Genomic DNA, 15,400 nt, shown 5'->3' with positions numbered 1-15,400 from the left:
AATGAACCGTCAACTTATCCAGCATATATTTTACGCAGTGGATGGCAGGAGGGCCAGCTGGGGCTTCGGAACGGAGTGAAAGGAAAGGCGGAATTTGCCCCGAGTCTGGGAAAGATGGCTTGCCTTATTACACTAGTTTTTCTATCGCACACATGCGCCAAAATAAAAAAATAAATAATAAAGGGAAAGAAAACATCTAGCCTTGAGGTCTTTTTGCTTATAATCGCCCTTATGTTTCCGTTTTAAATGTAAGGCTGTTGCATAAAATAATACAATTTTAATTTATAAGTTACTTTGCTGCGTCCCCCTTGATGTTTCAATAACGCATAATAATCTACACACCATATTAAAGACACAGCAGACATAAAGGTTGTGTGTGAGAGCCCGAGCAAAAAAGAATCAGAAATGGATCACGCACGCACAAGAAAAAAGGCAATTATGCAACACATGACATGCATCGCTCTCAATTGACGGGCTCTGCTTTCTGTTTTAACATAATCAAGCAGCTTAAAAAATAATTTGATGAAGAGAAATGACAGGAAAAAAAGTAAAAAAATAAAAATAAAAAGATTAAACGTATCGGGACTGTTAAAAGAACATTCCTCTTTAATATATTCTTTCGACTCGGATACATCAGCTAAGATTATGAATGACGGAGTAGGCTATCTCTCCTGCTTGCTTCAGTAGCGTGTCCAGCTGGTTATGAACGAGGAGGCGGAGAGAATGCGCTGTTTAGTTTCGGCTTGATATATTTATATAAAAACTAACACCGAACTGCTTATAACGCTCAAAAAGTTAAACTAAAATGCACAACCCTTGTTGGTTGCACCCGCGGCATAAAAAACCTAACGCGCCATTATTTTAATTCTATAATCGTGAAGAATGAGCCATAAGATTGAGATCGTTGACGGTGCTCTCCAGCGGCAAGTTCCTGGCGAGTGAAAAAATTTGTATGCAGAAATAGGACAAGAGGAAAAACATTTTAAATTATATAACAAGCATCGTATTCTTTCAAATCCTCGCCCAGTTTTAGTACAAGTTGTGTTATTTATATTTGTGGCTGTGAAGTTTATTAATATATATATATATATAGGCTATATATATATATATATATATATATATATATATATATATATATATATATACCTGACCAGCGCTGACAGCAAACGCATAAAGGACAGAGTGAAAGAATTTCTACGGTCCACACGAACCTCTGTTAGCGCCCACCGACGTCTTCAGTATTAGAGACAACTTAAAAGAAAACATTCAGCTATTTTTGTATTTCTATTTGCTTTTTTTCCTCAGAATAAATATATCCTCTTAACCAACTGTATGACTGTTTTTTCCCGATTATACGCAAAAGAAATAGTTTTTAACGTGTTTTTCATGCTTTATTTCTAACACGTTTATGAATTATAAGTTTTAGCCTAAGGTTACCAGACAAAACAACAATAACAACATTATTATACATCATAGTAGCATGTAGACAATAAAACATAAAACAGGCAACATATCGACTCATGCGCACACATGAGGCCCGTTGCCAGCCTGGTGAAAGGGATGGTTCTTTTTTTTCAAGTGGACCTTTTTGCAGTTATACGCCTCAGTTTCCATTTAACTATGAGATTTAAATACTACATTTTTGTGACTTTTTTGCTGGATTAGCCAGTCAGATGTCATTATAACCACACTTTTTGATGTACTAAAATATTTCCTAAAAAGTGCAGTTAAAAAATTCAAACAAGAGAAATTTTTAAAATACAAATTTATTAAATCATATGTCATTAGAAAAATAGCAATCTGTTTTAAAGTTTTAAAGTAAAAAAAAAAATATATATATATATATATATATATATCATTTATTAGACAAAAAACACACTGGCCAAACCTTTGACAGCTTTTTCTTCTTTTTTCGCGGTTATGCGCGCATTAGCCTATATTTCATATGCATATGTAAGGTGACTGAAATTAAAATTAAAATACAAAACATACTGATCCATTAAGTAAAAAAACAAAACAACAATTTTACTTTAAAAAGAAGAACATTGACGTTAACATTATTTTATTATACTTTAAGTGATCTGATTGAGGTAGGTCACGTTTATCAATAGTAAATTTTAACCTAAGTTTATATTAATAACATACAGTGCATTGTTCTTTACCATACAAAATAAAAAATAATAAAAGAAACATTATACACCATAGTCGCCTGTAGCCTAAAAAGGCCGCAAATCTTTTTAAATGCATTAAAAGGCAAGCGCATATCTAAGCCTTGAGTTTGTTCACACTCTGCCTGTATTAACTTACATGCTGTATTTTAATATAGCTAATTTTGATGAATTAGCTCTAACCTTTGACAGTTTTTTTTTCTTTCCGCGGTTATGCGCGCATTATATTTCAAATGCATATGCAAGGTGACTGAAATTGAAATTAAAATACGAAACATACTGGGCCATTAAGTAAAAAAACAAAACAACAGTTATACTTTAAAGAGAACTTTAAAGAGAACATTGTTGTTTTGAAACAAAAAAATAACTGAAAATTATTAAAAGTAAACCTGCTAGATATGTCCTGCGGCAAAATTATTTTATGAAGCAGTATTCAACTTAAGCTCTTTAGACCATGCGCCTGACCGTTTCTTAGTGTTTCACCACATGTCCTTAAATACATAAGGCCTATTTTTATTATTTTTCATTATTCGTTTATTATTATGTACAATAATTGTGACATAAAATTAAATAGTAAAATATAATCAACAACGAAAATGTAAATAAAAAGGTAAATTAAAACATAAATGAAAAGGTCTTGTGTTAGTCCTACCAAAATAGCAAACACTGAAAATCTCTTTACATTTAGGCTAAAAGACTGCTTTAATTTTTTAATTTAGGCATACTTAGAATATTTGTACTAAATGTTTGTGCTTTCATTTTAGTTGTCTTTTACTTCTTCAATTCTATTTTTCAAAAAGAATCCTCTTTGCACTTAAAAGTTTAGAATAACAATAAATCGTGTTAACAAATTTTAAATGATTAATAAAGGAATTATAAGGCTTTGACTTATTGTTTAATCTCATTTACAAGCACAAAAGCATATTTAAGGCTGCTGTGTGGGCTATTTCTGTCGGTTCGCATCCCATCCCTTTGCGCCCCCTGGCGGCTCATTCACAAACTGCGGTCATACACTAAAAACAAAGCGGCTCCTATTTCAAACGGCGGCGGTATATGACGCGGCGGTAATAGTCACTTTGAACTCTCACCTACTGTATCATTTGAGTTTATCACCAGAGCTATAGAAACTGTATTATGCTTAGAAAAAAAAACAGCACAGTATCAGATCTGTATTAATCAATGCTCAGAATTTTTGGTATCGAGATCGGATCGGTTCCAAAAAAAATGGTATCGGTGCATCCCTAGAAAAAAATAAAGGTACACAAACTGCCATGATGTTTCAAGGGGTTAAAAGAGAACATGGTTGTATTTTTGAGTGCAATATGTACACTTTAGGTTTTGGTTTTAAGATACTAATGTGGAGCTTTACATACAAACACAAACTTTGAAAAGCCCCAGCTTTAGCACAATTACTGAGAGTGTATTAGCATTTCATCATCATCATCATCAAAAAAAGAAGAAAAAAGAACATACCTGAAAACTTGCGTAACAAACATCCACCACAGATGTTGGCCAGTTTTAGAAACAATTTCACAAGTATATCTGAAAGCTTGAACAGTTCAATTATATTAATACTAGGGATGCTCAATATAATCGATTAACCGTTAACCAAAAGGGTGCGTTTGTAACCGATTAATGCTATCAGTTAAACCATGAAACATATTATTTGATATATTTTTAGTTTGGCTGCATAAGGGGCCGATTGAATGCGCCTTTGCGTTAAGAGGGGCATCTTTTGCTCGCGGCTCATCCCAGAGCAGCAGTTTGTGTTGTCAAGACAACTACAGAGAAGTTTTAAAGAGCATGGTTTCCGCTACATTCATTCTTCCATGGCGGGGACCAAAATGCATCCCGCCACGGCTACATTATCCATTCAAAACATTCAGTTATTGTTGTTGTTTTTAATAGCGGATTATAATCGCATCAAAATGTATTAAAAGGTAAGTGGATTATAACGCAAACTTTTCTGTAACCGTATAGTCTGTTTAACCCTTTGGCGTTACGTGCTGACTGACTGACAGGTGCGCGATGCGTGAGGCCAGAAAACACGAATAGCTTTCAGTTAAGATGAACACAGTTTCTATAGTTCTACTTTATTTAAAGATAAAGGAATATGGCTCTGCATATAATCACTCTATCTTGCTAGAGTTTATAGCCGTTTCGCTTTACTTCAGGACGCATTATTGCCGCTCTGAAGGTCTAATCGCTGTTTTAAGTTATCCAGAGCTGGATGAATATACAAATCTTGAATATCAATTTATTATATATTATTAAATATTACAATTGTAACAACACAGACACAATCGATACCCTGCTGATTCAGTCGTTTCATGAGAAGAAGCGCGGTCCTCTCTTCTTTTTTCCTTGTCAACATAAAGGCAGTGAGGTGCGCCTTGTTTTCGGCCCCTTGTTTAACTGCAAGGCATACTTAACTTGCGGGACGACAACGTATAACCCGTGCCTACAGACACATTTGCCAAAGAAGCAAAATGGAAGAAGAATATTGCTGTTTAACAGACGTGTTGATGCCAAACTAGCGCTGATGTTGACCTGGATCTGCATCATAAACACAACAAATAGGCTTTACCTTTTATTTTATAGCTTATAAAGCATGTATGCACAATAATGTAACATCATATTTAAACAACAAAACTGTTTACAAAAAGTCAACCTATGCGCACGTGTTGTTGTCTTTTCATCACGCAGCGCGCGCACTTGAACTGCCAGAAAGAGAGAGAGGAAACCATATCAGGACATATTCTTTAAAATAATGATTTCTATTAAAATGTAAAAAGGTTTTGTGATTATAATAATGACAGCGGGGCATTAAATAAATGCATATTTTCCGTGGAGCTGGCGATTTGAGAAAGTCTGCGATTTTATTTGACAGAAGAAAAAAAAAACATGATTGGCGAAAAAAAAACAGCCTATGCCGGTTATTAAAAAGAATCAGTCAGTATTTTTGTTTTGTAATATAAATTAATTATTGAAGTGAAAATAATTTAGGACAGTCCTATTTATTTTATTCATTTTATTTAGTTCTTCTCTTATTCTGTTCTTCTGTGCTAAACACTGCAAGTGCGTAAAGATGCTCTGTTGTTTTGTTCTATTATTAATATGCTAGCACAGTGGTTCTCAAACATTTTTCATCAAGTACCACCTCGGAAAAAAATTGTCTTTGCAAGTACCACCATAATGAGCAGTTTTGAAATACAGTAGCGTATTAGGTCTAGTAAAGCAGCTTAAGCTCTGTACAGTTTAAAAAAGAAATAACTCCTGGTTTGTTAGCACCTGGAAATGTTGCCTAGACCTCATAAATATAGGCTTTATGTCATCATATTCGTATATAAATCATTTTTGATAATTTCTTTAAATATATGAAGCATGTACATATTACATATTTGATTCATCCGCGTACCACTAGAAAGAAGCCTGCGTACCACTAGTGGTACACGTACCACAGTTTGAGAACCACTGTGCTAGCATATAAAAATAAATTAGTATTTTAAAATGCATTATTTAATGTGTCAGACACAAAATAGACACGTCAATTTGTTAAATATAAAATTAATTGTAATCTGACCAGTTAACCGTTAATAACCGATTAATGAGCGACGGTTGTCGGTTAGCAAAATTAACCGAAATGAGCATCCCTAATTAATACATTATAATTTTGGAACAAATACAGAAATACAAAATAACAGGGCATGGAACTTTAATCATACCTCTGAATGGGGGAAATTTTCTTGCACATTTAACTGCTGTCTTCCAAGTCCAGCCATAGTGAGATGTACTTCTGCCTCTCCTTTTGGTGTTTTTTCATGCTGTTTGTCCAGCAGGTAAAAATACATTAATAAGCTTTTACATTGCCCCTTATATGGTGCAAAACAGCTTTTCCCTCTACGCTCCTCTCAGAAAAACCCAGGAAATGACCTACAAATATTTTCTCATTAGTGTAGGAACAATTTGTATTAGAGAAAAAAACACATTAGATTCTTCTACACATACAGTCATCCACTGAATCTCACACCTCATTTCTTGCTGAACTGACTGGCTCTGGAAACTTGATGTTGTCCTCTCTCTCTGTGTTGAACTAATCTCTCTTAGTTGGTTTGTGTTCTCTGGTGATCTTAGGGTGTTGGTGAGCCTCGACACCAGGCTTTGAGCAGCAGATATTATTTCTCCAAATGGAACCTGATAAACATTAACATAAAATTAAGCTGTAAGTCATGCAGAATTATGATTGACAATGGTTAAAGAGGGTAGACAGACAGACAGACAGACAGACAGACAGACAGATAGATAGATAGATAGATAGATAGATAGATAGACAGACAGACAGACAGAACGATGGATGGATGGATGGATGGATGGATGGACAGATTTTATTTAGGTTTTAATGCCATATCAGCAGCATTGGCTATATTCATGGCAAAAAACATGTACTAAATATACAATTTATAATCATATCATATCAGTTAGCATGATGACGCTCATTGCAGTTAGTAAACAATCTTAGCAAACATACATTTTAAAATAACAACAAAAAACATACAAGTAGCAAGCAACAACACTGAAAACAGTCATATACAATCTTTTAGTTAGATTAAAGATAAATATTGTAAAACACCTTTTCAAACAGCTCACTTCAAATATTTCCAGAATAAAAACATTCTCCAATATCATTTAAAAACACAATGTGTATTTTTACATGATATTAGAGAACGTTTTTATTCGGGAAATATTTTAAACATATTAAAATGTTTTATCGGTAAAATATTTTTACACAAGTCACCAATAGGTATTTCTTCCGCTTTTCATAAATATGCGAGTGTAAGCCATGAGTGTCTGATGCTACATCTTGTATGAACAACCTGGTCATGTCTATTTTCAAAATGGTAATTATTCCTTTCATTAATTAATGGATTCACTTCATACCATGTGTTTTTCCTACATTCATCCCATTCCATCTGCCATTTCTCATTAACATACAGATTTAAAACAGGTTTAACATCAGACACAGGAAGTTTACGTTCTGTTATCTCCAACTTCTATCTTCCTTTATCATGCTTTATCTGCACGCTCATTTCCAACTCATCCCATATGACCAGCCTGGTATCCAGCAGAAAATAATATCAAAGTCTTTAGTCTTTAAAAGGTCCACTTTTTCTATTATGCTAAAAATCTTAGTATGATCAGTTTTCATAGATTCAAGTGCTTGTAAGCAGGACATAATCTGAGCTAATTAAAAACAGACAGACAGATAGATATTGGGCATTTTTCTAATACTAAGAAACGAGTCTTATGTTGAGCAGGTAGATTTGAGGGAATAGTCACTATATGAGACAAAATATACTTTTTTGGCTATTTGCTCAAATTATTTAAGTTAGGTTACTCTACTTTAGATAAGAATTCTCTTCATAAAGACTTTGTAAATTGCTATAAATATATAAAAACGTCATTTCTGCTTAGTAATGTGGATTGCTAACTTAAAGATAATATAAAAACGTATATCTGAACATATAATCTTCTCTCATAAATCAATGAGGAGCTTATTTATTCAGCTTTCAGATGAAATACGAGTGTTTAAATGACTGCCCCTCATGATTTACGCCCATGGGTCCGGGTCACTTATTTAACCAATTGCTAATCTGCACAGACTTTATTACATTATTCAATATATTTTCCCACTCATTCGGTGATAATAAGATAAATTAACGTAGATCTCAAGTTTTTTAAACAATTGATGGATTTGATTCAGTGTCATAAAAATAAGCAAAAACCCTCAAATATTTAACTTGCCTTTTGCTGATATCTTCTTTATAATAGATCAATAGTCTATCTGGCTTTCAAAAACACTTAATCAACAGATGCCATGTTATAGTTAAACACCGTTAAGTGATTCACTGAGAAGTTCTGCGCTCGCTGCCTGTCAAGTTCACTTACGTTATGCTAACTTAGCTTGCTATCCTCGGCCCGATCTTAATTTTGATTCTGTAAAATGTCTAAGAAACACAGCGAAAATGGACCTCATTGAGTCTCAACCTTTATTACAGCTCATGGAGGACAGTTCTCAAAGAGGGATTAACAAAAGTCTTACCTGAGACGGTGTGTGGGAGCTGCCCAGACATTTTGTTCGGGGGGCTTCCTTCAGTCAGGATTCAGGATCTCATCACGCAAGCGCACTGTTGTGATCGATGACTCTGGCTCGTTTATTAATGCCTGTGACCGCGGTGATGTATTTTGACAGTGGACTGTCGCTGTTTGATTCGTACTCTTCGTGTCCGTGGTGAAACTATTTCGTGTCTGTAAAGTAACGTCACAAGTTATGTTCCGTTTTCCTTTGCGGTTTCATAATTGCAGATGCGTGAATTTTATAATTATAACAGAAATTTTATTCCATAGGTTAGCAACTTCACGTACTGCCGCCAAGACATCCTCGTTTCCATGACAACTAACATTAGACTCCGGAGCTCTCGATTTCTTAGCAGCAGACTTCTGGACAAGAGTCAACGCATCGTGATTCCGTATTACATTGTAAATTCAGTGCAGAGCTAAAGGCCGATGCAGAGTCCTCAAATTAATCAGCCGTGTTGGACCCGTCAAACATCAATCATGCCAGGCCTTGCGTGATTAACTTTATTCTTCCCTCTTTTCCCCATGCAGAGATGGCAAAAGAGTTGTATAAGGTCCACGCGTATTTTATAATGTTATCACGAGCCCTAAACAGTAGGTTAATATGCCACTTCACCTTTTACACCCTGAAGAATAAACGCGAACACCTGTACCTACAGGACCCCCATCCCATCTTTGGTCTGGCCCTACGCTACGTCATAAATCGAACGCGCTCTGCACCGCGAGTGTCAGAATCCACCAGACGCCTGACAGAACAGACGTGTATTGAGGAACTTTTCATTTGATACTCAGACAAGGCGAAAACTCAGATAATTAACTGCAGTAAACTCATTTATACACCCTAGAGAGCGTTATTTACTGCTAATAAATGGAAAAAAGTATGTTACATGTTCCCGGTCCTTCCGGACAAAGAAGACCGCCATGTAGACAGAGGATAGGGCCTTCTCCTGGTTCTGGTACATTTGAATGTATTTTTAATGTTTGATTGATGTTGTTTAACCCTTGTGTTGCTGTTTCATACACACTGGGGTCATTTGGCCTCAACTTTCTCTCAGTTTCAGCAAATGGAGTGATTTTTTTAGTGACAAACTATTTTGACATATTTTGGGAAAAGGCTTTTGAATTAAAAAAAGTTTCAAAAAACTTAATTCGGGGCAAATTGGCTTTGTTTATGTTGTTGGCTGTTACGGGTTAAATGGCTTTATTTTTATACTGTCTGTTCAGGCATAACTAGAAGCTGTCTCAAATGAACATGCTGTTTTTATCTTTCAGTGGAAGCAAAATATGACCTGAAAGAAAATATTGGAGCTGGCTGCTACGGCAATGTCTATCGTGGTATCAGAAAAATGGACGGCAAACAGGTAAGTCTATTCACCCTAGTCCAGTTTAGAGGACATCAACTTTAGAGAAATCATGTTTGATTGCTCACTCATGTTTAATTCTACTTTTCATCCACAGTTTATCATCAAGTCGACTACTTCAGAAGTTGACAGCAATGTGGTAAGTCTGAAAACATCATGCGTGATTCATATTTGAAGCATCACAAAATACATTTAATAGATGAGTCTGTCTGCGGCTGTGGTTATACAAATATCTACTGATCATTTTGTGATTCACTGCTGTTTTCTGTTTATTTATGGTTATGATGGGAATTAATATGTGCTCTGCCGAGTTTTGATGCTGAAAATTTAACTCTGCAGTTTAACAGTGACTTTATATACATATAACAGAAAAAAGTAGTCACATGCCAATATTCAATAATTCAGTATATCATAATAATGAACATGCACAATAATGAATAATTATTATTTACACTTTTAGAGTGTCTTTTAAGATTATTTTATTCTGCAACATGTTGAACCCTTATTAAGCCATTTATTTTCAAACATGATGCTTTTCTCATGTTAATCTGGGCTACGACTTTGGGAATTCAGAGACTGTTTGTCTTTGGTTCGTTAACTCTGTGCAGTAAAGTCCTCTCGTTAACATCAGTTAATTTATCTAAAGTAGTTTAGTTTATACTTTATTATAGTGTTACCTATTATTGTACTTTATAATCTTTTTTTACATGTATTTAATAAGCAATACACTAGGTATTGTTGTAATCATACCTGATAAAGTAATCTGTTTCACAGCTCAGCTTAATATCTTGATAAAATCAAAGCTTCCGCAATTCATCACATTAAAATCTAATACCGTCTGAAGCCGAATTACCAGATTTTTACATCACAATTGACAAAACCAGTGCAGATAATAAACATCAAGCTCCCATAATGCATTTCAAAAGCATAAATAAACACACAGAAAAAAAACATGAATCACAAAATACGGAAAGCTGCTGATTTACAGATTTTCTTTTACAGTTATATTGAAAAACAGGATTACATGTTGTTGATATGCAGCTAATGTGCACTTTATCTTCAGCCTGGATATCCGTTACCCATACCAATCGAAGTGGCCATGATGACAATTGTGAGAGATCCCCCCAGCCCGCTGCTCATCAAGCTCCAGGAATGGTTTTTAGTTAAAGTGGAGAAATTGCCAAGAGGAGTAAGTGTATTTATACAGCACATTTCATGCACAATGCGCTGCAGGAGGGTTTGTCTCGTTTCTTATTGTCGTTTTAATTTTGTAAATTCAAATTCCTAAATCAAGAAGCATTTCTGGACATGTAAATAACTTTGTCTTGTTTTCAGAAAAGCTTGTGGGTTAATGATATGCCGGTGCGGTAAGCAAAATAAACTCATTTCTACTTTAAAATCTATCCTGAATGTAACTGGAAGCCAGTGTAAAGACTAGGCATGGGCCAATAACTGTTTTTAAGGTATGGAAAAGTCGAGGTTTTAAAACTGCCAAATTTTCTGTAATACCGTTGTGTGAGATATATTATTTACAGTTTTTTTAGGACAACGGTATCTCCAGCTGAATAAATATCCAAAAATGCTGTTTTAAATAGTAAAGAAATCAGTGTTTTTGAAACAAATGAGGGCCGCAGAAGTCAATTAATCTTTTGAATTATTTAGCCTGACATGTTTACTGCCAAAAAAATATTATAAATCTATTACAAAATAAAATATATTGTTTTCAGAGGGGAACAAGTTTGTCTTTTACCCAGACATTCAAAAAGACTACATATTAGAGCAGTAATCACAATACCGTGAAACCGTGATATTTTGATCCAAGGTTATCATACCGCCACAATCTAATACCGGCCCATGCCTAGTAAAGACTGACCTGAGGACTGCTGTCGTGTGCTTTATTTTAACTCATTGCATCTGCTTACAGAAAGTGTGTAAGACAATAATGTTGGTGATGGAGTATCTCGGCCCGTGCAGAACACTGGAGGATTTCCTGCAGAAGCACCAACACCTGGAGGAGAGAGTCGCGCGTACGCTTATCCTGCAGATTGTCAAAGCAGCGCAGGAGTGCTTGAGGCGGAAAATTTGTCATCATGATATTCATGATTGTAATATCCTCGTCATCGACCGGCCTCTGCAAATCAAGCTAATTGATTTTGGCTGTGGGATGCACATCTGTCATGGTAAGTCAGATTATTTCAGGAGGAAGCCGAAAAACATTCATTAGTCTCTGAGACTCAGTTGAATGGGGCTTTAGCTGAACTGCTTGCTCAACACTAAACCTCTCTTTCTGACAGATCCAAAGAAATACCCACCAGACACAAGGATATCTCCAAAGAAGGCGGTTAAAAACACAGTGAAGCAGCTGTTTGGCATCATGCGGGAAATAGAAAAACAATGTTCCAGCATACCTGAAGGTAAGAAGATGACTGGGACTGACACTGTTCATCCCTCCTGTTGACTTATGGGTCAGAATTGACCCTGGCCACATTTTACCAGCAGAAAAACCCAAAACAATGTTTTTCTTTATCTTGAGGTTTGGTGACGGTTTCTAAAATGAGGCCAACATTAGGAAAATATATATTATATTTTCATGAAGACTGAACATTAGGGCACAACAGGAGTCATTCAGGTCAATATTGAGCTGTGTGTGTGTGTGTCCACCATTAACTAACTTTCTCTTTTAAAATGTTACAGAATTCATGGCATTTATGAATACCTGCATTACCCTTGGGGATGATGATCAGAGACTGCAAACAGTGCAGCAGATTCTGGATCAGCCATGGCTAAAAAACCAATAAAAATAAAGACTGTTCTAGATATGTGTAGTTTATGCTTTCCACCCTGAAAGAGGACCTGTTTTAGAGGAGATTTTGGAGCACGAGGGGTTCAGCATGACGCAGAGGCTTTCAGCAGCAGGAAATGGTTTCATTCTTCCATGTTTGATGTTTGTCATTTGTTGTTTTCCGCTTCTGCTTCCCAAATTCCTGCGAGGGTTGCAGTCAGAGCTGCATGTAAATGAGGGCCAGTTGAAGCCGCCATTAGAGTGACGTCAGCTTTCCTCCTCACCTGATTGGTTGGAGGGAGGAGGTGTCAATCTAGAGCTAATAGACCAATGGGGAGGCTTCAGCCGGCCCTCATTTGCATGCAGCTCTGACTGCGACACTTGCGGGAGGAAGTGCAGAATGTGGGAAGCAGAAGTTATGAAGAGCTTTGAGAATGGTGGTCTTAATATGCTGGATTTCCGTACATTAAATAATACTGTCAAAATTAAATGGGACAAAAAATATTCTCTAAAATCCAACATCAATCTGGAACTTTATTCCAAATTACATATTTTCTTAATTTGGATGGCTTAATTGTTATTACTCTGTAACTATAATGCTGATAAAATACCAGCTAAATTATCTCAATTTCATAAACAAAATTTCTTAATCGATTCAATACTCCCATCCCCCCTAAAGAATTTGCTGTCGTATTTGATGCCATACCATCTGGAGTTATTAGGTTAGTCCAAGGCATTCTCTATCCTTCTACTTCCCCCCTTGAGACGCTTCTACTACAAAGGTAGGAAAATATAGTTTCTCTGCAACTTCTTCAAACAAATCAGTACATTTACATTTAGCAGACTTACAAATGAGGACGAAAAAAGAAATTTACACAACTATAAGAGCAACAATGAATAAGTGCTTTAGGCAAGTTTCAGGTGTGTAAAGTGTACGAAGCAAAACATTAGTAAATTATTTATTTATTTTTTTGTAATACAGTTAGCGGTGGAGCCAGAGAGGCAATTGCAGATTAGGAAGAGAAGTGGAGACTAAATAGTTGAGTTTTTAGTGGTTTCTTGAAGACAGCGAGTGACTCTGCTGTTCTGATGCAGTTAGGGAGTTCATTCCACCAACTGGGCAGATTGAGCGCGAGAGTTCGGGAAAGTGATTTCTTCCCTCTTTGGGATGGAACCACGAGGCGACGTTTATTCACAGAACGCAAGTTTCTGGAGGGCACATAGATCTGCAGAAGTGAGAGCAGATAAGAAGGAGCGAAGCTAGAATTCGCTTTGTAAGCAAACATCAGAGCTTTGAATTTGATGCGAGCAGCAACTGGCAGCCAGTGCAAACGGATGAGCAGCGGAGTGACATGTGCTCTTTTAGGTTCATTAAAGACCACTCGTGCTGCTGCGTTCTGAAGCAGCTGAAGAGGCTTGATAGAGTTAGCTGGAAGCCCGGCTAGTAGAGAGTTGCAGTAGTCCAGTCTGGAGAGAACAAGAGCTTGAACAAGGAGTTGAGCTGCATGTTCAGATAGGAAGGGTCGGACCTTTCTGATGTTGTAGAGTGCGAATCTGCAAGATCGAGCAGTTCTAGAGATGTGGTCAGAGAAGTTTAGTTGGTCATCAATCGTTACTCCAAGGCTTTTCACTGTTTTGGAAACAGTAATGGTTGCCCCATCCATCTGCATTGAAAAGTTCTGATGTTATTTCCTAATGGAACTGTATCAGTTCCAAATGTGACTTTTTTTTATTTTATTGGAATTCTTTTGTTTCAGATATTGATTGAAGAAATCAAATATGGCTCATCCCAAATAGCTACTTAATTACAAATAAGATAATAGAAGTTTCATTTAGAACTATTCACCATACACACTCGGTCAATACTCTCTTATTAAGATATAAAAAAGATATTGATATTAATTGTTCATTTTGTAAGCAACACAAAAAAAAAAAGCCTAGTTCACTTATTTTGGCAATGCAGTTTTTCTAATTTGCTTTGAAACGATTTTTCTTTTTCTTATTAAGAATGTTGATAAAGATTTTTCCTTACTATGGGAAAATGTTTTGTTAATAATAAAACGGATGCTATACATAAAAAAATATATTTTTTTCTTAATCTTCTTATGTTATTAACAAAATTGTATATACATAAATGTACATTTTCAAACCAAAAACCCTTTTTAATATCTTGCTCACTGAAATGCAGCATTACTTTAAAACAATTTCTAACTCTTTTACAAAAAAATGCTTTAAAAACAACTGAAATGTGTCAATTATATAATCTTTTTCTTTAATATGTGATGTATATACCCCTACTGTTAATTTTTTTTGTTGTTTTCTTTTTTTAAAATGTTTTCTTTTTGTCTTTCCATTTTCTTTTTAATGTACTGTGATTGTATATTTTTACTTGTCTCATAATTTTTAAAAAATGTGGAAGCGGAAAACAGCATCATGTCAGAAAACAATGGAAGTATGAATTCCTGATGATCTGATTTGGTCACTGACCACATGTGTGCTGCTCTTCTATCATTTCTGTGAAACTGAGACTGTATGCAGAGCGGCCTGCGAACCCCATGGAGTGTGTTGAAGCTGTTTTCTGCTGATCAAACTGTAAACTATTGTCTTCAATAAACTGTATCTCTGACTCCTGCTCTTTGTTCATCACACCGGCTCCTTGCATTAACACAAGTCAAATCCTTCAGCGTAGTGATACGGCACTGTAATGCACTCAAAACATGCCTGAACTACTTTATCTGTGTGTTGATCTGACAATAAGTGTGAACACAACACAAAACAACACAGAGAAGATCTGTTTTACAGACTGCAGACTCAATTTAGCCTTTATAGAACAATATTGATGCGTCATGTAATGTTTAAAGCACATTGCCCTGCCATTTGTGTGACTATAATGTGAAATATAAGAGTGTGTTCACTGATATGAGTAATCCTACTATAATATCTACTGAACTAGC

At 35.6% G+C, this 15,400-nt stretch overlaps 2 protein-coding genes across 21 annotated transcripts in view; one reads left to right on the top strand and one right to left on the bottom strand.

Annotated features, from left to right (window-relative positions):
* Positions 1 to 8,355, bottom strand: part of LOC141378254 (uncharacterized) — a 45,843-nt gene extending 37,488 nt beyond the window's left edge. For 8 of the 11 annotated variants that reach the window (XM_073926330.1, XM_073926326.1, XM_073926323.1 and 5 more), the window contains exons 1-3: positions 8,269 to 8,355; positions 6,199 to 6,362; positions 5,894 to 6,101 (exon numbers count right to left, since the gene is read on the bottom strand). The gene's annotated coding sequence lies outside the window, so the exon portion shown is untranslated. Of the gene's footprint in view, positions 1 to 3,641; positions 3,718 to 5,893; positions 6,102 to 6,198; positions 6,363 to 8,268 lie in introns of all 11 variants that reach the window. The other 3 variants (XM_073926340.1, XM_073926331.1, XM_073926332.1) reach the window with 1 other exon arrangement.
* LOC141378265 (serine/threonine-protein kinase pim-2-like) overlaps positions 1 to 15,072 on the top strand; it is a 65,646-nt gene extending 50,574 nt beyond the window's left edge. For 5 of the 10 annotated variants that reach the window (XR_012392359.1, XR_012392360.1, XR_012392357.1 and 2 more), the window contains 7 exons: positions 9,576 to 9,664; positions 9,762 to 9,803; positions 10,728 to 10,853; positions 11,000 to 11,031; positions 11,589 to 11,844; positions 11,959 to 12,078; positions 12,359 to 15,072. Coding sequence is in view for 3 of the 10 variants with exons in the window: in XM_073926391.1 (XP_073782492.1) it covers positions 9,172 to 9,259; positions 9,576 to 9,664; positions 9,762 to 9,803; positions 10,728 to 10,853; positions 11,589 to 11,844; positions 11,959 to 12,078; positions 12,359 to 12,462 (825 nt within the window). In the remaining 7 variants the exon portion in view is untranslated. Of the gene's footprint in view, positions 1 to 9,027; positions 9,260 to 9,575; positions 9,665 to 9,761; positions 9,804 to 10,727; positions 11,032 to 11,588; positions 11,845 to 11,958; positions 12,079 to 12,358 lie in introns of those variants that run through there. The other 5 variants (XR_012392355.1, XR_012392354.1, XM_073926391.1 and 2 more) reach the window with 5 other exon arrangements.
* Positions 15,073 to 15,400: the final 328 nt, after the last annotated feature.

This window comes from Danio rerio, chromosome 16 (assembly GCF_049306965.1).
Source record: "Danio rerio strain Tuebingen ecotype United States chromosome 16, GRCz12tu, whole genome shotgun sequence".
Lineage (NCBI taxonomy): Eukaryota > Metazoa > Chordata > Actinopteri > Cypriniformes > Danionidae > Danio > Danio rerio.
This window is presented reverse-complemented; position numbering and strand designations above follow the sequence as displayed.